At 43.7% G+C, this 21,366-nt stretch overlaps 1 protein-coding gene across 3 annotated transcripts in view; it reads right to left on the reverse strand.

The window, feature by feature from the left end:
- Window positions 1-21,366, reverse strand: part of CRTAC1 (cartilage acidic protein 1) — a 188,228-nt gene that overhangs the window by 16,066 nt on the left and 150,796 nt on the right. For all 3 annotated transcript variants that reach the window (XM_074296019.1, XM_074296018.1, XM_074296017.1), the window contains exons 6-9: window positions 15,652-15,786; window positions 12,651-12,796; window positions 6,808-6,944; window positions 2,662-2,744 (exon numbers count right to left, since the gene is read on the reverse strand). In XM_074296019.1, the coding sequence (XP_074152120.1) occupies window positions 2,662-2,744; window positions 6,808-6,944; window positions 12,651-12,796; window positions 15,652-15,786 (501 nt within the window). The remainder of the gene's footprint in view (window positions 1-2,661; window positions 2,745-6,807; window positions 6,945-12,650; window positions 12,797-15,651; window positions 15,787-21,366) is intronic.

Below are 21,366 nucleotides of genomic sequence, written 5' to 3' on the forward strand. Positions count from 1 at the left end.
TATTATCTCCTGAATATAATATGCATAAATCCTCTCCTTGGTATTTAAAGGTGCTTTATAGCCTGGCTTCGACCCACTTTTCTAGTCTTCTTATGCTTTTCTTTACTTCATGAACTATTAAGTGGATATCCAGCTAAACCAATCAGTCTGGTCCAATTCTTCATGACTCCATCTGGGTTTTCTTTTTCTTTCTTTCTTTTGGCAAAGATGCCAGAGTGGTTTGCCATTTCCTTCTCCAGCTCATTTGACAGATGAGGAAACTGAGTTAAGTTAAATAAGGTTAAGTGACTTGCCCAGGATCACCCTGCTAGTAAGTCTTTGAGGCTGGATTTGAACTCATGACAATGAGTTTTCCTGACTCCAAGCCCAGTGCTTTATTCACTGCACTTTTGCTGCCCTAAAATCTGCTTTATTTCACCTATATGCTCTCCATGCATTTGTCCTGGCTGTCACCCATGCTAGGATGTATTCTCATTCCTGACTCCTGGCTTCAAGGCTCAGTTCAAAGCCCATCCTTTCCTGGTCAAGAGTTGTTTACATGTTCTCAGTCTCATTGGACTATAAGCTCCTTTGCTTTTCTTTATATTTTCAGTTTTTAGCAGGATATCTGGTGCTCAGTAGGTGTTTAATAAATGTTCTTTGATTGACTGACTGGCCTCTGCCCTAGTCAAATACTTTCCCAAAGCCACACAGCGGGTAAGTGGCCCAGGTTTTGAATCCAGTTTTCCTGACTCCATATTCCACTTCCCCATACTGAAAGGACTCAGGATCTTGGAAGGGGCAAAGTAAGGGGCTGGGTAACAACAGACAAGGTCTAGACCTAAAGTAGAGTTATCTTTGGGTAAACTTGCTTATTTATGTACTGATTCAAGTGCAGGCATCCTTGTCTAAACCAACACAATCAATATTAAAATTTCTTAAGTCCCATATGGGGCCATTGGATGTGAGGATAGTGGATAATTTGGCAATAATCAAAGGTATCAAGTATTCTGCCAAAATAAATACATCCATCTCATTAGTTTGCAAATTTGCTTTTGTCTTTAATAAATGATAAAATTTATTACCCGGGGGAAGGGGAGGAGAAGAGGGGTGGCTGGAGGTGAGCTCCATCTGGTGCAGAACCAGGCTCACTTTCATAGCACCGATTAGCCTGAGGGTAGATGAGGGAAAGGTTGCAAGTGTTCCAGCACCTCTACCTTGGCCCTCCCAGCATCAGGAACCCTCTAGGTGCGGAGCAGTGGAATATGCAGGCAGGAAAACTGGGTTCAGATCCCATTTACCAGCCTGTGACCCTGGACAAGGGTTTGCTTTAGGTTTTAGTTTTCTCAACTATAAAAAGATGCAATTGTGTTAGATTGCCTTAAATTTCTGTTTAACCTCTAAATCTGTGATTCTGAGGTCTTGTCTCACTATGTTTGAATTTTCTATGTAGTATCTAGGGCTCCAGTCCTCCCTGGTTTGTCATATTTGCTACTTATTCAGCCCAAGTAATAACAGCTTTTAAAAGATGACATCTATACGGTCATTTAAGGTTGGCAAAGCACTTTACAGGTAGAGTATTATTTTGTCCTTACAAACCTTTCATTATTCTCATTCCACAGATGAGAAAACCGAGGGCCAGAGAGATGAAGGGATCGACGAGGATCACATGACTTAGTGAGGATCAGAGGTGGAATCTGAACCTAGAATTCTCCTAATTTCAGCTTTAGTCGTCTTGCTTCTCCACCACTGCCTAGGTCTAGAAGGACTCAGAACTTGCAGAACTTCCCATGTAAGAAGCAGAAGCAGGTCCAGAGTCTCTCTACCATTCTCTGTTTTTCCCCTGCAGAGCGTGAGCTTCAGGACAGAAGCCTTCATCCCACCAATTTCCATCTTTTGCTCTGGAATCCTAGGTTTGGGAAATCCCTTCTTCCCTTTTTGTGTCGTAAAATCACTACATCAACAGCCTTCATCCTTTCGCTTTGTGATCGAAGTTAAGTGAGCAAAGGGAGGGGTATACAGGCAGTCGATGCTACCCTTCGTTGTCTACCTTCATCATGAGATGTAGACAAGGGCGAGCTAGAGCAAAGCTTCTTAATCTGTGGTTCACAATCCCATATGGGGGCCACATAAATGAATGTGGGGCTCATGAAATTATGATTTATTATTGATTTAAAATTTTTTTATTTACAAAACATATGCATGGGTAATTTTTCAACACTGACACTTTCAAAACCTTCTGTTCCAAATCGTCCCCTCTTTCCCCTAGATAGAAGGTAGTCCAGTACATTAAATATGTTAAATCCAATATATTTATGCATATTTATACAATTATCTTGTTGCACAAGAAAAATCAGATCAATAGGGAAGAAAAAAAACTGTGAAAGAAAACAAAATGCAAGCAAACAACAACAGAGAGAATGAGAATGCTATGTTGTTTTCTACACTCCGTTCCCATTGTTCTCTCTCTGGGTGTAGATGGTTCTCTTCATCACTGAACAAGTGGAACTTATTTGAATCAATTATGATTTGTTAGCAATAAATATTTGATTTCTATACCTATTTTATGTATCTATATTTACAGGGTCATGTAAAAATTTCTCAGGTGAAAAGGGGTCACCAGTGGAAAGAGTTTAAGAATCCCTGATCTTGAGGATCTGGAGCTGAGGAATACTTTCTTACCTGTGCCCCGACCCTCAGGCTCCAGGGCATCTCCAGGATTGAGCTCTTCAATGAGGGGGTCAGCATGCTCCCTGTGGATGACCCTATGGGGAAAGAGATTACACAGCATCAGGGAGTGGAGGTTCTTAACCCGTGGTCTGTGGGAAAGAAAAAGGCACCCTTACTTTTAATAACTTTTGATTTCTTTGCAATCTTGTGCATTTTTATGCATTTAAAAATGTTATCCTCAGCTTGCTTGGATTGTTAATAGGGTCCATGACCCAAAAGAGTTTGAGAATAGGAGCGGGTCCATAACTTTTATTTTGTTCATATGGTCAACTCTCTCCTCCTGGAACTGGCTTACTCCCTTCACTCCTAGATTTTCATTGGGAAAGATGACAATCATAGAGGGTATCATCCAGCAGCATCACCTCATTCAGTAGATGAGGAAAATGACTCTTTGAGAGACAAATGACCAACTCCGTGTCCCACGGTGAATCTGGGGCAGAGCCATGTTCTGGTTCTTCCAGAAACTGCCAGGAGCAGAGCACAAACACTCACTCCTATACCCGTGAACAGTAGGTGTTAATGCTGAATATTTCCCAAGAGCCACAGTGTCCTTGGCACTGCTTGGAATGCCCACACAACACACCTCAGCTCTGCTCGCCCCCGTGTTGTGGCTTTGCTTGCTCCTCCCTTTTTAGAGGATTTCATTTATTTCTGCACATGTTGCTTTCCCCCTTTTATAATAGATGAATTGTAAACTGCCTGGGGAAAGACAACTGATTGACAGTGGAGACCGAAGGGGAGAGATGTCCTTAAGTGACCCAAGGGTTTGGAGGGGTTCTTCCCTTCCTTTCACAGAGAGATGGAGGAGAAAAGTGACTTTCTTTCTGTCAGTGGTCTGACCGCTGAGTGTATTCATAAGGAAGCCACATAAATAGAAAGCAACCAACTTTACACAGGAGTCCCCCTCCCATTCTCTTACTATATTTAGGGGGCCAAGCTGTGACAGCTGTCCACACAATTTTTCTTACTCCTTTTCTTTCCCTCTCTACTATTATTACTGACCCAGATTCTTAGCACCCGATGTGTACGACAAATATGGGGGAGGACAGAAAGCCGTTGCATGGACTACCAGAAACCTGTTTCTGGATCGAGTTTGGAAGATGCTACTGAATCTAGAAAGTAACCAAGAACCCTTGGGGGGCTCTGACAGGACCAACAAAGAAGGCTTCCTGGATACATTTTAAACAAAGATTGGAGAGGAAGGAGACTGGCAGGGTCCCTTGAGCGTCTGAGTTTTCTGTAAGAATGTATGTATCTGTGATGGAGAGAATGTATCTTTGTGTGTCTGTATCTCTCTTGGTGGGATGTGGACTTGGTCCATGTTGAGTCTGCACATAGGAGAGCTGTGTATGCAATTTGCAAAAGACTGGCAGTACAATAGGTATGCATGTGTTTGCTTGCTGGGGACACATCTGGACTAGCTGTGTGCACGATGCTAGGATCTCTAATATACATATTTCCTTTATGGATGTCTCTACTCTGACCAGTCTGTCACCTGTATCCTGAAAACATTTCTGTTACTCTCTTAGACTGTTATGAGGATGCTAAGAGCCCTTAAAAAGTCACCCTCACATATAAGCTAGCAGGACTCTGATTGTTGTTGTCTGGAGCTCCAAGGAGAGCATCTCAGTGCTTTGGGGGATTAAGGAAGAGGAGTTCTGCCCAGTGAAAGAGGCAGGTGAGAAGACCCAGCAGTGTGGTATTGGAAGGAGTTAACACTGCCACAGGCAGCCAGCTGTGGAGGGACCCCAGCTGTTAGACCCTCTCATCCTCACCATTGTGTGCTCAGGACCCAACCATCTGCCACAGGGACCTTGGGCACAGTCGCTTACCAGGCAACTGGCTCCCGGGCCACAGCTAGGGGCAATGCCTCCAGGACTGCAGTAAACATTCACCCACGTGGGCAGCCATGTGCTTAACCTGTTCCCTGCCAGACCCCGAGCCAGGCTGATGCCCTTCAACCTACTCTGTGGTCCCGGAAAGGGTATCTGGGCATTTGATTGGGACGGATGCTTGCTGCTACATGGGGGAGGGCAGAATTTGTGTGGGAAGAAAAAGATGGCGGTTCATGAGAAGAATTGTCAGAATACTTGAGTTCTGGGGCCAGAGAGAGGCAAATGAGATATATCGCTCCCTGCACAGGGGCCCCTGGCAAGTGACACTTTATTAGCCAGAGAAGAAAAGCACGTCTCTGTTAACGAGCAATTGATCTTCTGCAATTAATCTGGAAGTCGTGAATAAGCTTTTTGCAAGGCACCTAATTAGTAAATCTGGTGCCTTCAGGGGGTGATTACATCCAGTCAGGATTGATGCTTTGTTAATAATTATATTTTAAAACACGCTTAGTCATAGCCCTCGCCTTTTATTAATAGTCATTGGCCATGGTCCGGAGCTAGGGAGTTGGGGGTTTGGAGAAACAGAGTCAGGGATCTGGGAAATTTCCAGCCTTTCCAGCCCCCATCTCTCCATTCCTGGCCTTTCCTCTTCTCCTTAGCTGAGTGAGCCCCATAAGCTCGTCTAGGCAGGATTCAAGGAAAGTCAGGCTACTTGGGGGCCAGGGACAGTAGAGTCAGGACTGGACAAACACGACTCAGTGTCTGCTCTCCCCACAGAAAACACTCACTCTCCTCTCTCACTGTAATCCTGAAACGTGCTTCTATCTTCCTCCAGTGTCTACAGCAGTCCACTTTCTCAACCGTCAAATCTTCTAAATCATTAATTTCCTTCCTGCCTCCATCACATGGATGCTGTATTCTGCTTTTACCCTGGCCCATTCAGCTGGTCTGGTCTTTATATTGTGGTGGTTGTTTGTCCTTTTTCTAAATGGACCATGGCATCAGGGACCTGGTGCTACGACTTGCAGGTTATTGGATTTAAGTGAGGAAGGGCTGGGCAAAGTCACCTGTCTCGCTTTCCCCTCCAGAGCCATCTGGGGCCAGTGGCCAGATGGAGATCAGGATGAATGGAGATGGTCCTGGATGCAGTGGAAAATCTTGGTCTTGTTTTTAGGCTAAGGGCATTTATATATGCTTCAGGGTTTACAATATTATCTCATTGTAACCTCACAACAACTTTGAGAAACAGGTACTATTATCACCCCTCTTTTAGAGATGGGAAAACTGAAGCTGGGTCCCCGCCTCAATTGGTTCCTGATTATCTGTTGTTTTCTTTTAGGATTGAGGATTTAGAAACAGAAGGGACTTGAGAGAACATCTCATCACAACATCATAGAGCTGGAAGGGACCTTAGGGATCATTTAGTACATTCCTCCTTATTGTTATTATTTTTGGGGTTTGTTTTGTTTTGTTTTTGGAGGCAGAGTTAAGTTACTTGCCCAGGGTCACACACTCTGAGGTCCAATTTGTATTCAGGTACTTTTGATTCCAGAGCTCTATACACTATGGTGCTGCTACCTAACTGCCCCATAACACCTATTTTTAAGATGAAGATTTTTTTTTTAAATTAAAACTTTTAAAAATTCAAAACATATGCATGGATAATCCTTTGATGTTAACCCTTGCAAAACCTTGTGTTCCAAAATTTCTCCTCTTCTCCCACTCCCTCCCCTAGATGGCAAGTAGTCCAATATATGTTAAACATGGTAGAAATATGTTAAATCCAATATATGCATACATATTTATACAATAATCTTGCTGCACAAAATCAAATCAAACTGGAAAAAATGAGAAAGAAAATAAAGTGCAAGCAAACAACAACAGAAAGAGTGAGAATGCTATGTTGTGATCCACCCTCAGTCCCCATAGTCCTTTCTCTGGTCTGGGGGTAGATGACTCTCTTCATCACTGAACAATTGGAACTGGTCTGAATCTGAAATGAAGATTTTCTAAAGTCACATAGCAGAACTGGACTTTGAACAAGGTTCCAAATCCAGGGTTCTTTCTGCTGTGAAGCACCATTGCGAGACCCTCTGGCTTCCATCAATTCCTCCCATCTTTCCTGAGTCCTTTCTCTTCTTCCCAGCCTGGCCTCCAGCTCACTGACTAGCCCTTTGCCCTCAGAAGAAGGGGACTGTCCTCTGTCCCCTGTCCCCTCTGCCGGCATCTAGGTGAGGAGCCAGAGGCACCAGGAAGCACCTACCTGAAGAGACGGTTGGCGGAAGAGCCTCTATAGGCGATGTTGTTGAAGAAAACTTCCAGCTCTTGGTCATTATCAAAGTCAGCAGCAATGACTGTGCGCACAGGAGATGGCATGGAGAATTTGGGAGTGGCAATGTCCTGGGCAGACAGAGAGAGAGGTCAGGAGGAGCATGAGAGTCAGCAAGGAGTCTGTTCCTGCCAGGGAGGGTCTTTCACTCTCCCTGCCCTCCCAGGACAATCGATCAATCCCCAAATACTTATTTACTTTGTGGACAAGGAGCTCCAAACAGTATCTGTTTGAATATAAATAAAATTAAATATATAAGTAATTAAATATCTGTTGAATTGAAGGAAATGAGATCATCCTGACCCAGAATACTTTCTTTTATTGGGTGCAATCACTGGGTAGTAGACCCTGGAGAGCCTCAAATATGCCCCCAGGATAGCTGAAAAAGACCTTAGAAACAATTTAGTCCAACTCTCTCCATTTTACAGATGCACACACTGAAGCCAGAGAGATGAAGTCACTTGCTTATGTATATGCAGGCAGTAAATGACAGGTTGGCTCATTATAAATCCATTTTTCTTTTCTCCTTGTCCTTGTCTTAAGGCTATTAGGAACACTGCTTACCTCGGCTGATGGTACTCCCTTGGATGATCTGGGGGGAGGAACGCCTGGCTTTTTCTGACTAGCGCGGTCCCTCTCCCCGCTGGCCCTGTATCCACGCTGCCAGGTGAGGGATTCTCCCCCAGTCACACTTTTAAAAGATACCTGTTCTCATTTTCTTCCTTCCCCTGCATCAGTAGGTCCCCATTATCTGGGGGCTTTCAAGCTTCTACACATATATGTGGGACCAGCTGCCGTTAGCTGTTTTCCTTGCTGTCTTAGCTGGATAATCATTAATTATTATGAATAATTAACAATGGAAATAACTAACTCATTATTAATAAAATGAAACATTGCTATTGTTATTGATATTACCAACATCTGTATAATGAGTCAAAGTTGGCAAAGTGGTTTTTCACAATAATCTGGTGAAACAGGGGGCACCAGAATTGTCATTTCCATTTTAATAATAATACTAACTTATCTCAGACATACTAAGTGCTAGGCGCTGTACTGAACACTTTACAATAATTATCTCATTCGATCCTTACAACAACCCTGGAAGGTAAGTGCTATTATCATCTCCATTTTACAGATGAGGAAACTGAATCAGGTTCCGTGAATTGCTTAGAAATTAGAAAGTGCCAAGCGTTTAAGGCTGGATTTGAATTCAGGTCTTCCTGACTCCAGACTCAGTCCTCTATTTACTTTGACACTTATCTGCCCATTTTACAGATAAGAAAGCTGAGGTTCAGGGACAACAATTTAGTTGCCCAAGGTTATACAGAGAATGAATATCAAAGCTGAGAGTCAAACCTGGGTCCCATGACTCAAGGTTCACTATTTTTTTATCCTATCCCTGCTGCTGCCAGCAGTGTTACTCCCCAAAGGGCCCTCGATTGTACTCAGAAGTGTCTTTTGGGGGGGGGGGCAGCTAGGTGGTATGATAGACTGAGACCAGCTCTTGCGTTAGGAGGACTTGAGTTCAAATCTGATATTTGACATTTACTAGGTGTATATTCCTGGGCAAGGCATTAATTCCTATAACTTTGCCAAAAATAAAATAAAATAAATAAAAGTGTCTTTTTGGATAGACAGACAGATGAAAGGATGTCAGCCCATGACCAGGTAGGGACAGACCTGTCTCTAGAACCAGGAGGCTGGGACCCCACAAGCTGGCTGAGTCTCTGTAGATCCCCCGGGGGAAAGAGATGTAACACTAGAGAAGAGCTTTTTCCTTCGGGCTTCCTGACCTTTTAGTTTGGGAGTGAGGAGCCTGTGACCTTGGAGAAGTCCCAATCTCACTGCACGGCTCATTGGAGCCGAGCCCCAGACACTCCCTCTGTGCCCTCTGGGAGTCATAAGTGTCCCTCTCGCCATTCCCCAGGCTCTTGCTCGGCCGGTCTCTCTGATGACTGTTATAATGAGCCGGTGGCTGGCAAGCCGCCCACTCCAGAGAGGCCAGCCCCCTGTTATGGGAGGCCAGGGAAAGAGGTCACTCCCCATCAGCTTGGTAACAAGGCTGATTTAAAGGTTTGCTTCTCGGGCCAGGAGTCGGCCACAAGCATCCATGGCAGCCTAGGGACCAGGAAGCCCAGAAAGGAGCTCCCAGTTTCTTTCTCCTCATCTCCTGATTGCTTCCTTCTCCCGGACTGGTGCCTCATTCCCAGAACTTGGAAGTTCCATCTCTGAATCCTTACATGTTACTCATACATCACAATCCAGTCAAACTTCCACTTCCACACCTCCGTGTGGCTGCTCCCAGGCCTGGAAGGCACTTCTCCCTCTTAACACCCTAGCTTTGCTCAGGGACTGCCTCCTGGTATTCTCTGAGATGAATTTGGTTTACTTTGTATTTATTCATGTGTCTACATGTTTTCCCCTATAGAATCTAGGTTCACCGAGGCAAAGATTTAAAGTTTTGTCTTTGAATCCCCAGGGTCTAGGACCACTGGGTTTTGGTCTCTGCCCTGCTGCTGCGCCTTCCAAAACCCTGGGTTTTATAACCAGCCTTGTAGCTTCTTTGCTATCTGCCCTGCAGCTGAATCCTCCTCTATGTTCTGTCTCCTCTCATTAGAATATAAGCTTCTTGAGATCTGGGATCCTCTTGCTTTTCTTTTTGTATCCCCACTTAGTACAGTTCTTTGTACATAGTAATTGATTAATAAATGCCTTTCAATTTATTCATAGTAGGCACTGAATAAATGCTTATTGGATAAATAAAAGAAACCAGTCTAAGAAACTCCAGCTGTTCTTACAGCTCCCGGAGAGCTTTGGCTTTCTGTTTAACTGTGAAGCTAGAAGGGGCCAGTATCCCATGATGTCAGATGACAGGCAGGGACCAGGTCCCCGGGGGAAAGAAACAACCTTTCTCTTATTGTTGGTGGGAAGCATCTGTCATTGCACCTTTGTGTTTAAAGCATTTTTGATGATGGGAAACGATAGTAACAGGAGGGTGGAAAGTCAGAGAATTAGAAAGTTACAGAATCTCAGAGTTGAGACACACATGAATACAACCTGTACCTGAACAGGAATCACTTATAGAGCATCAATGACAAAAGCTTGTCTAGCCTCTTCTTGAAGATAACCAATGATGAGGAAGCTACTATATCTAAAAGACAGTCCACTGGACTTTGGGATCACTCTACTTGTTTTTCTTCTACCTAGTCTAAATCAGCCTCTCTGCAATTACCACTTAAAGATTTTAGCTCTCCTCCCAAGGCAGAACAAGTCTATTCCTTTCATGTACCATCCCTGCACCCTCTTCAATGGACAGTTCCTTGTAATGTTGTGCTCCAGAAGGTGCCTGAGTGATGAGTTGTCAAAAGAATATAAGGACCTGGGAGGGAAAGATGGTTCACCGGAGCTGAGGAAGGTTCAATCTATCATTGGGCTCAAGATAGGTTGGTCATCTTTGCCCAGCTAATGAACTGAGAACTGTGGGCAGGAATATGGGCAAGGTCCAGCAGGAGCAGGGACTTTGACCCGTAAGGAGAATGGGTTATTCCTGATGGATAGAGGGAGCTAACGCGGGGGAGGCAGACTTCCAAGATGATGGTGTCTGCCATTAAGCTCAATGGAATCTTAGAACTTAGGGGTAGTAGGATATTAGAAATTATAGACCATGGCCACTTTGAACAAAAACTGAAGAAGAAGTGATAATACTTCTATGCTTTAGGGCCATGGGGACCTTCTAAGGGAGAATGAAGTGGGGTGATGATAGAGCCAATGCAAAATGGCTTGAAGCTCAGCAAAGGAGCCAGTCTGACCTTGTCATTAGAGTTGGTACCCAAAGTTTAACTGCTATACTTGATTGCTACACAAAAATTAGGACTCAAAAGGTGGTAGGGTAAGATTCTAGGTTACACACTTAGGAGAGGAGAGAGAGGGAGAGAAGAAAGGGAAAGGGAAGGGCAGAGATAGGGCAAAGGGAAGAAAAGAGAGAGGAAGAGACAGAATGAGAGGGAAGGGGGAGGGAGGAAGGGAGAAAGAGGGAACAAAGTAAAAAGAAAAGAGAGAGGGGGAAGAGAGAGAAAGGCAATAAGAGATCGATAGAGACAGAGACATGAATGCAGAGAGAGAGATAGAGAAATAGGAGAAAGAAGAGGGAGACAGAGACAGAGACAGAGACAGAAAGACAGAGATACAGAGGGAGAGAGAGAAGCAGAGAGAGAAATAGGGAGAGGAAGGGGAAGGAGAGAGAGACAGAGAGAGAGAGACAGAGAGAGAGGGAGAAAAAGAAACAGAGAGAGACAGAGAGAGACAGAAAGAGAGGAGAGACAGAGACAAAGAGAACAGGGACAGAGAGAAATAGAGGGAAGGAGAGGGAGAGGAAGAGGGAAATAGAGAAAGAGAGAGACAGAGACAGAGAAAAACAAGGGAAGGGAGGAAAAAAGAAGAGACAGAGGGAGAGAGAGAGAATGAGGGGAAATGCTTTTTCTATAATCCTTTAGTCAAGTTATCTGCCTTTGTGACTCCCACACCAAAAACCCCAGTTCATCTTAGAAACACTGCCACCATACAAATGTTTGGAACTGTGCTGTTTTCATCACAGCAAAATTTTCAGACTTGAGGGAGGAAGCGCTTTCAAAATAATGTGCTTCCCTTCATGACTTGATATGTCTTAGGATTTAGAGCTGGCAGGGATCTGGATATTCCCTTTCCACAGAAAGCTTAGGGCAGTAATTATCATGATGTCTTTTCACCTTTGCTTTCCACGTACAGAAATTCCTTTCCCTGACTTAGATATTTGTTCCTTCTTTGTGGCCTTGTGATGGAGCCAGCGAGGGCTGGAGGCCTGGTTGTTTCCCACTGATCATTATCTAAACTGAAGCTGTCAATGGGCTTGGGAGAACTGCCAGGCCTTGTTTTTCCTGTGGTGGGAGTGGGTGTGGAAGGGATTGTCAGCATCTTCTAATAGAGAAGCTCCTAGAATCAGAATCTAGAAGAGACCTTAAACATTCTCTCATCCAAATTCCTTATTTTTTATAGATGTAGGGAAATTCCTTGATATATTTTAATTTTATTTAAAAAATTTTAATGATGCCTTCTGTTTTTATATCATGTGAATTAAATTCATTTCCAAAAATATAACCCTCCCTACCTCCTGTATCCAGCATTATTATTATTAGTAGCAGTAATAATAATAGTAACTAGAATTTATATAGCACTTTACAGTTTGCAAAGTACCTTACATATGTTATTTGTTCCCTTGTAACAAAATTAACAGAGAAGAAAAAGTCAGTTCAGTAAAACAACCAACACATAGACACAACTGAGAGTAGATACAATATTCTACTATTTCTTGCTTCTCTGCAAGTAAAAGGGAGAAGTGCATTTTCTTTGCTTTGGGTCCAAGCTTCAATCCGCCCTCCCTTCATTTGAAAGATGAGCAGACTGATGGACAAAGTCTTGCCCAAGATCACTCAGATGGGAGGTGGCAAAATGGAAATTCCAACCCAAATCTCCTCGTTGTTGTTCAGTCTGACTCTCATGACCCCATTTGGATTTTCTTGGCAAAGATATTGGAGTGATTTACCATTTCCTTAGTGACTCGCCCAGTGTCCCTCACTAGCTGGTTTTGCGATTAGGAAGGAAAGTTTTCCTGACTCCAGGCCTGGCGTCCTATCCACCAGGTCACCAGCCACCCATCGCACCACGATTCTGTCTTGGGTCCCACTCTATTTCAAAGGAAGGGAGGGAGGGAAGGAAAGAGAGAGGGACCCCAACCCGCTTACCCGGAAGCGGACCTTCCCATGAGTGGTCATCTGCAGATACAGGCGGTGGGGGCCATTCCAGTTGCCGTAGACTATATCTACCTTGCCATCCCTGTTGAAGTCGGCTAGGGCTATCCCGCGCCCGTGTTGCTGTGGATCATCCACACCTGGAACATCGGAGATAGGATGAGCAGAGATCCCTATTGGGCAGTGCCCGGGCCTCCTTGTTGCTCAAAGGTTCAGACATAAGATTTTTTTTTCATATCCCATATAATCATTTTATTTTATTTTACTTTTTACAGTATAGATTACCAGACTGATCTTTTTATTGGATTTTTAGCAATTATCTACTCCAATCCCAATCCCTTATAAACTAAGGTGAGAGTTCTTTGTATCTCCAATGCCTAGCACAGCACCTGGCACATAGTAGGTGTTTAATTTTGTTGACCGGTTGCCTAATGAACAGGAAGTAGCCCAGTTTGAATGTGAAACTACATCTTCTGAAGTGTAAGAATGCACATGACTTGTCCTGCCTGACGTGGAGCTCATCCAGCAGGAAGGGACAGACCTCTCAGTAAACCCCTTACAAGTGCATATTTCTTAAAGGCTTTGATAGAGCTGAGTAGAGGCTGGTACAAGTAGAGCCAGCCTCCAAAACCAATACCTTCCAGGCTTTTCTTTTCCCACTCCTCAGAATTTAATGTGTTTGGGACAATCAAAGGGGATAGATAATGGTGAAAGGCTAGGAAAGCAACATTTCCTCTAATTCATCTGTAGCATGATCGGGGTCTTTTGTAGCCTAGAAAAGTCGTTGTGTTCCTACAGTCTATGTCCTGGGTGTAGCCTCTTTCCCCCTGCTCTCCCTTTTTCTGGTATTCCCCATATTAGGATTTCCTACTTCAGCTTCCAGGCTAGAAACTTGATTGGTACTTGCCTGTGACATCAAAGATGATAAAGCAACCGGGCTTGCCAGAGGAGGTTCCCTGTGCCTCTCTATAAAGCACCCGAATCATCCTGATCATGATGGGGTCCTGATGAATGGAGTGAGGAAGGATTCTGGAGTCCCAATAAGGATTTGATATAATCTTTTACCAAGTCAGTACTCTGTTGAAATTATTGTGGACTTCCTTCCTCCTATTTTGCCCTGAAAGGCTACCAGACAACATCCCTGCCTGTATTCCTTTTCTGGTTTTATACTTTGGAAGTCCTAGTCTCTGCATAGGAGGCTGGTGGGGCTGTCCTAGTTAGCTCAAGTTCTGGAGGTGCACCCTTAGCCCTTGCTCCCCCTGTGTATTTCCCAGAGCTAGCCAGTTAAGTACAAGGCATCCTCTTGAATGAACCAAATAAAATGGACTATTGCTTTTAGCATTGATTGGGCTCAACCGATTCTTCCATGAAACCCTGTTTAAAACTGAAATAGACCTCCACTATTCAGCAGTGGTTCACAACAAGGATTGAGCAGTCAAACACTTGGAAAAGCTAGAGCTAATAGCTTTCAGAGGAAAGTAAGGAGCAGAGTTTGGGGAACACAGGGAGGCAGAGCCAGACCCAGAAGCTGCTGATTTGGAAGGTAATGGGGGTCAAATTCAGCAGCTTTCAGGATTAATATGCCATTCATTTTCCACTGAAACTTCCCAGCCCCAAATGTCTGTGGCCTTCTATGCTGGCCCATTTCTCTCCTATCTACGAGGCACCTTGACAAGGAGACGGTTCCCTTTCACGGGAATAATAGGTGCCAGAGCCGCATTTCACTGCAGCATCTGTTTGGGTGATGAATGCCCTCTTGACATGTCTTGTTAAACCCCTACAATCATTCTGACTTTCAATTATGGCACTAGCACCTCTCTTCTCTCCTCCCTGCCTGATACCCACTCTCTGTTCCAACTTCTTCACTCACCTCTGCTTCCATTTCTTTAGCAACTTATCAGATCCTTAGGTTTTCAGGTGCTAATTTTTTTTTAACTATTTATGATTTTTCGATGATAAAAAAAATTAGCTGCCAGAGAAGTGTCAAAAATGGAACTTGGTAATGAGAAAGGCACACTTGGTGGGAGATCAGAGAGCTCACCTTTGAGAACCTTTGGTCCAAGACCCACAAATAAAGGAGGGGAAGGGCGAAGGTCAGGATATTGGCTGGGTCCCAACCAGGCTGGGTTTCTGCCAAGGGGTTTCAGGCAGAAAACAATGACTGAAATTGGTAGTTCTGTGAGAGGCTATTTTCCTGTCTTTAGGGAGTTGACTCTGTCTGCCTGCTCTAATTTCATTATCTAAAATCAGAGCCCTTCCTAGATGACCTGTGTCCAAATGGTGAACCTGCACAGGAGGATGCTACTTTTATTCATAGGAATGCTACGAGAAGGAATGCTATGTGAGTGAATCAGGATTAGGAGGAGTCGTTGGAAGGGTGATCAATCAAATAATAAGCATTTTGATGTGCTTTCCATGTCCCAGGAATCCTGTGTTAGAGCCTATGGACACAAATACCAATAATGAAACAGTCTTTGTTTGTGAGAATTATACATTATAAAGGGGGAGACAAGTATGTACGTGAATAAGGACTGGAACATATAGAGAATAAATACAAAGAAATATGAAGTGGTTAAATACAAGGTGGTTTGGGAGGAGGAGGGCAATGGAAGTTAGATGGAATCTGAAAAAGGTTTATGCAGAACAGAGAGATGATTGGAGAGGAATGGGAGGGCTGGATTCAACGAATGTTGGTTTGAAAAGAATGTGGGATGAGCTAAGGGAGAAGGAGCTAGGGAAGTGGTGAAGAACTGAGGAGAAATTCAAGAACTCAAAGAAGGCATTGGGGATCATGTCCACGTATGAGTTTTAGGGGTGCAGAGACCGTCTCATCTGAAGTTCAGTGTCTTTAGTGTGGAGTGCTTGATGAATTGAACGGATTCACTGAAAACTGCCTGGGGCATCTAAGAAGTTTCAGAGAAAGAGCTGAGCCATGGGGACTGGTGAACATTGGCCCCTTCCCCCAATGACACGGAGCTGAGTAGACCACACTCACCAGTGCTGGCGGCCACATCTATGAAGGTGCCGTCCCCCTGGTTGTGGAAGAGGAAGTTGGGTCCATTCTCATTGTCGCAGAAGATGTCCGAGGCACTGCTGCTGAGAATGGGGCCCACGCTGACTCCTCGGCCCCCTGGAAGAGAGCACCGTGGGCAAAGTCAGGGGAGACCAGCCTGTCTCCCTGGGAGAGGGTGATGTTATCAGGGAAATTGCCATCCCCCTGTTGGATCTGTGTCATTATTGCAACAGCCTAGAAACTGCTCTCCCAGATTCTGGTCTAGTCTCTCTGTCCAGCCTAACTCCGCATAGTAGTCAAAGAAACAGCAATTCCCAAAGCACATGTCTGACAGTGCTTCAAGAAGCTTCAGTCTCCCTGTTGCCTGTAGGAAAAAAATAAACTACTCCACTGTTAGCCATTGAAAGTCCTTCACAATCCGGCCCCAAGCTGTCTTTCTATACTGGTTTCCCATCAGTCTGGACTCCATATTCCTGTCCTGTTCCTGTCCCAGAAGGACCGCTTGATGCTCCCCCTGCAAGATGTCCCATCAATACTCTCCTTGACTTTGCACATGAGAACTTTCCTATGGGAAGAATAGTTTTTCTTTTGTATTTTTCTCCTGTGTCTAGTACAGCATCCCGGCTCACTTTGTGCCTCCAGAAGGGTTTAACACAGTGCTTGGCACACAGTACCTAAGTGCTTCCTGATTAATCAACTAACTGATATAGATGCTCAGAAGGGGTTGTTGACTCAAACCTCCCAACAGTTCACTGGGAAACCCACCCAAAGCTTGGAGTCAGGGAGGTGGAAGGAAGCTTCTTGACAGCTCCAGCACAGAGGCAGCATGGTTCAGAGGAAAGAGCTCTGTCTTTGGGATCAGAGAAGTAGAGTTCCAATCCTACTTGTTACCTGTATGACCTTAGAGTTTCACCACTTAATATCCCCGAATCTCAGTTTCCTCATTTATAAAATAAGGGGATTGGATGGGGTGGTCTTTGAAGTTTCCTATATGTCTGTGAATTTAAAAGACCCAGCAAAAGGATTTTGTCTAACTGGTTATTTTCCCCCAAGCTTCTGTGGAAAAAGCCCAAGAAGTGACATTGGGAGAAATTAATGCAAGCATGAATGTTTTCTCCCCCTGATCACTGTAACACTTTAAATCAGTGCCGAGCATAGGACACACCTAAACCTAAGGAGCTGGAGAATAAGAACAAAATCATTCAACCTGCCCGTCTTCTCACCTGCAGTAAGTTTCCAGGATCTCTAAGGTACGTTCCTGTTCTAACATTCCATGATTCTGTGTCTACTTTCCAAGGAACGAGAAACATGTGTCCTCCTGGGTAATTACTGTGGGTCTTAAGTTCTGCTCTGCCCCTATAAGGTGAATTTGGGCAAGTCATGGAATCATGGAGACATGGAAAATAATTTAATCCAAGAGTACAAAACTTAGGATCTGTGAACTCTTGTAAAAAAATTTGATAACTACATTCAATACAATTGGGTGCCTTTGTAATCCTATTTAGTTTATTTTGTGCATTAAAAATATTTTCTGAGAAAACGTCTGAGAAAAAGCTTCATCAGACTGCCATAGAAATCCATGACCCAAAAAAGGTTAAAAATCTCTAATTTAATCCATGTATTTCTCCACAAAGGGTGGAGTTGAAACCATCCCAGATGTGAAAAATGATGCAATTATGAAAATAGCAAAATGACTTGGCAAACTGTTCAAACGAACACAAGCTGGGCTCCCGCTCCCACCCCTCCTGCTGCCCCCATCGCTTCATGGGAGCACCACAGGCACGATCTGTGAGTCCGATCCAGAGAGGAACCACAATGCCTTGTCTTGGGTTCACCATTCCAGGGGCCAATTGCATTATAAACCAGAGCTCAGGGCACCTGCTGATGTGAAATGACAGATCACAACTCATCCCCTCCAGATGGGGAAACAACTAGCTTTAGGTCACTTTGCTAATTTGAGATGGAGACACTCCCAGTTCCAGATGTCTGGGAAGATGTCCCCGGAGGAAAGAACAGACGCATCCTTCGTCTTTGAAAATAGCACTTATATAGGCTGCCCACGTGGATGAGGGTGTCAGGGCCACCTGGGACTGCAGGGCCTAATGCTCATCACAGGCTCTTCATTAACATTCTAGGCCCCGTGCCTTTTGATTTCTCACTGATAATCTAATTAAACCTTTAAGGATGGGCCAAGCAACACAGAAGTTCATGCTGCTCTCACGGAATGCCTTTAACAGGTAAGCATCAATTTCCTAATCACAGAGGCTGTAGTAGAGAGTAGTCCGGGATAATTTGGCAAACACAAAGGTTTTAGGCTTTCCTTTTCTAGATCTGTAACAGCAAAGGTCTGCCTCCTCCTGCAGAAATGGTGGACGCCAAGGGGCTTTCTTTTTTGCCTGGACCACCTTGGTCAGACCCAATCCTGGATATCAGTGGTGAGATCTTAACCTGGGTCATCCCTTTGCAATGCCGGTGCTGCCCAGGGACTAACCACAGAGAAAAATCCATTATTTCCCTTAGTTTCTGGCATCTTCCAATTTCCCCTCTGCCTCTGGCCCCAAGCTGTGACACATTCTCTTCATTTTCTGCGAAGCAGGCTATTTCCCTTTTGGACAAAATTCTAAATCTTTCTAATTAACTAATTGGGTTGGGTTGAAGCCTTGCACCATTTGTAACCTGTAATTACTAGAAATTGCCATGGTAACCAAACTACTAATTAGTGACAATTTATTGCCATGGTAACAGGACCATAACAGAGATGTTACCCACACTGCCTCTTTGGCAAGTTTGCCACTCCAGCCGGGAGCAGGTGAGCGTCACATCCATGAGGCTGCCCTCTCTGGCATCTACATCAGCCTGCGGAAGCAGGACACAGTGGCCCCTTTTCTGCCATCTCAGCATGAATGTCCATGTTTGCCAGTACTAATATTTGAGTTCACTTCAAGTAAGTATCCACCAGCCTGCGGTACATCCTTAAACTCGTACTTCCTGCCTCAACAATGGCTTCTTGCCTCGTATCCACCAAAATCTTTAACCAGAATTTTTCTTCATCTTCCTTCACTTGATCTGCACCCCCTGCTAACTAACTGTCATATGCTCCTTGGGTTTAATAAGTCCATGGATGACAGATCCATAGAGAGCTATTAAAGCAATGGTGGGCTACTAGCGGGGGAGGAAGGTACATCTCCAAACTTTAGGAATGACTGGGCTTCTCATTTCTAAAATGAGAGTGTGGAACAAGATTAGGGCCACTTAACCTTTTTAGCTACTTAACCCTTTGGCAGTCTGGTGAAGAATTATCTTTTTTAAGTGCAAAAAGTAAAATACATAGGATTACAAAGGAACCCAATGACAGTGAAATACAGCTATCAAAATAATTAAAAACAACAGTTTGACTAGCTCCAAAATAAGAACTACTGGAGATGATCTCAAAAATCCCTTCTAGTTTTAATGTTCTATGTTCTAGAACATTGTTAATTCTCATTAGAAAATTAGGAGTTTCTGGGAGATGACTATGAACCACTACATAGAATTCCCAATCCCTCTATTTTTGTCTGCCTGCATTTTTTATTTCCTTTACAGGCTATTTCAAAGTCCGATTCTTTTTGTGCGGCAAAATAGCTGTTTGGACATATATACATATATTGTATTTAATTTATACTTTAACATATTTAACATGTATTGGCCAACCTGCCATCTGAGGGGGGAAGGAAGGGAAAAATTAGAACAAAAGGTTTGGCAATTGTCAATGTTGTAAAATTATCCATGCATATATCTGGTAAATAAAAACTATTTTAAAAAATTAAAAAAAAAGAAAATTAGGAATTTTCTTGGAGTTTTCTAGGAATCATCACACAACTGTCACAATGTCCCTAAGATACTATTGCCCTTTTTGTCTGCCTTCTTGGACAATGAATTCTGCACAACTATGACCTATACCTCAGTTTCCAAATCTATAGATGAATGGGAGGAGTCAATAAACCACTCTGGTATCTTTGCCAAGAAAAGCCCAAATGGGGTCATGAAAACGGGGTTGAAATGGCTGAATAGCAATAAGAACATGACCTGTTGTGTAAAGTAATGCTTTTTATATTCATCCTAAAGCTGCCTCAGAGCTTCAAAGGGAGCTTATTCTGGGCCTGAGAAACTAGAAGCTCCCCTGCCTGGGCCAAGTCTGCTGTGGGGTGGGGGTGAGGCTTTGACATCAGGGCTACTGTGGTTTAGAGAGATATTGGGGCAGAAACACAGATAATCGTCACTGCTCTTGCCCATCCTTCTGCTCTATTTCTAGCACCAATAGCCCATAGGCTGAGGAGCATTGTGATTTTCCCAGGAATTGAGGTTTTCCTGCTCTTTCAACCCCATACCACATTAGGGGAGGGGTTCATTCACCATTAGGAAGACTTTGCTCAATTCTGTGGGATCCAGTGCAAGAGGGATGCAACACAATGGGTTTTGTTGAGAGTAGGGCATCCAGGCAGAGTAGAGTTCTTGAAAATGTGCCGTATGAAAAATGAATAGAGGAATAAAGGACATTTAGCTGAGATGAGATTAGCCGAGGAGGGGAAAGGGGAAATGATGTCTGTCTTCAATTTCCCTATCAGGAAAATGAGGGACTCAGACTAGATGGTCTCTAAGACCCTTCCTATTCTAAATCCATGGAGCTGTGGAATATCTGATGACTTATTCCAAACAATACAATATTTGTGTGGATCTAAAAGGAAAAGCATTTTAATGTCATGGGAAGAGCCTGATCTTAGAGTCTAAAAAACCCTGACTCCTGTACACTGTCAGTGTACAATTGTCAGTTGTGTACGGTGTGACCATGAATGGGACCTGAGGGCCTTTGACTCCTTCATAAAACGAAAGGTTTACAGGAGCAAAGATTTAAGGCTGCAAAGGGCCTTAGAAGCAAACAAGTCCACACTTTATAGAATATGGGAAAACTGAGGCACAGAGGTGTTAAGTGAGTGGGATACAGGATTCGGACTTCTTGACTCCACATCCAGCACTCGATCCACTCTGTAGACAAGCTGATGTTAAGGGTTTCTAATACTGTTCATCTATAAAAACTGGCCTGACTGGGTGGAAGTTATGGGAGAGTTCAGCTCAATATAAGGAAAAGAGTTTGATCATTTAGCCATCCAACCAAGGAAGGAATTATCCTAACCAAGGCAGCAAGTTTACTGTCACTGAAAGTTTTTAGGCAGAACTCATATGGTTACTTTTAAAAGATATTGTGGGAAGAATTCATGCCTTGACTATGTAAGAGGTAGAGAAGGTGATCTTTATTCTCTTTTCCAATATTATAAATCATTGATTCCCATATAATAGAGCATCTAATATATTTTCATTCTGGTAAGACAAAAGCAATCCAGTCTAGGAGTAGGTTTTTTTTTTTAGTTCTCAACATAAAGGACTAAAAGGGTACAGAGGTGGAATATCTGGGACAACTCTGGGAACCTAAACTCCAACCCTTGGATGAGAGAGGTAAGTTGGAAAGGAAGGAGGAAAGATTAAGGGTCAATGATGAGGGTGCAATGGAAGCTGCAGCAAAAATTGGGATTCATTTTTCTTTAATTTCAGTCTGCTCTAGACCTCAGTACCATGGCTCAGAAACTTCATGTTGGAAGCCGACCCTAGAGTTCCCACCTTGGAAGTACCTTCATCCTTTGTGATCCTGCTCTGATTAGATGA

This window comes from Sminthopsis crassicaudata, chromosome 2, assembly GCF_048593235.1.
Source record: "Sminthopsis crassicaudata isolate SCR6 chromosome 2, ASM4859323v1, whole genome shotgun sequence".
NCBI classification, from domain to species: domain Eukaryota; kingdom Metazoa; phylum Chordata; class Mammalia; order Dasyuromorphia; family Dasyuridae; genus Sminthopsis; species Sminthopsis crassicaudata.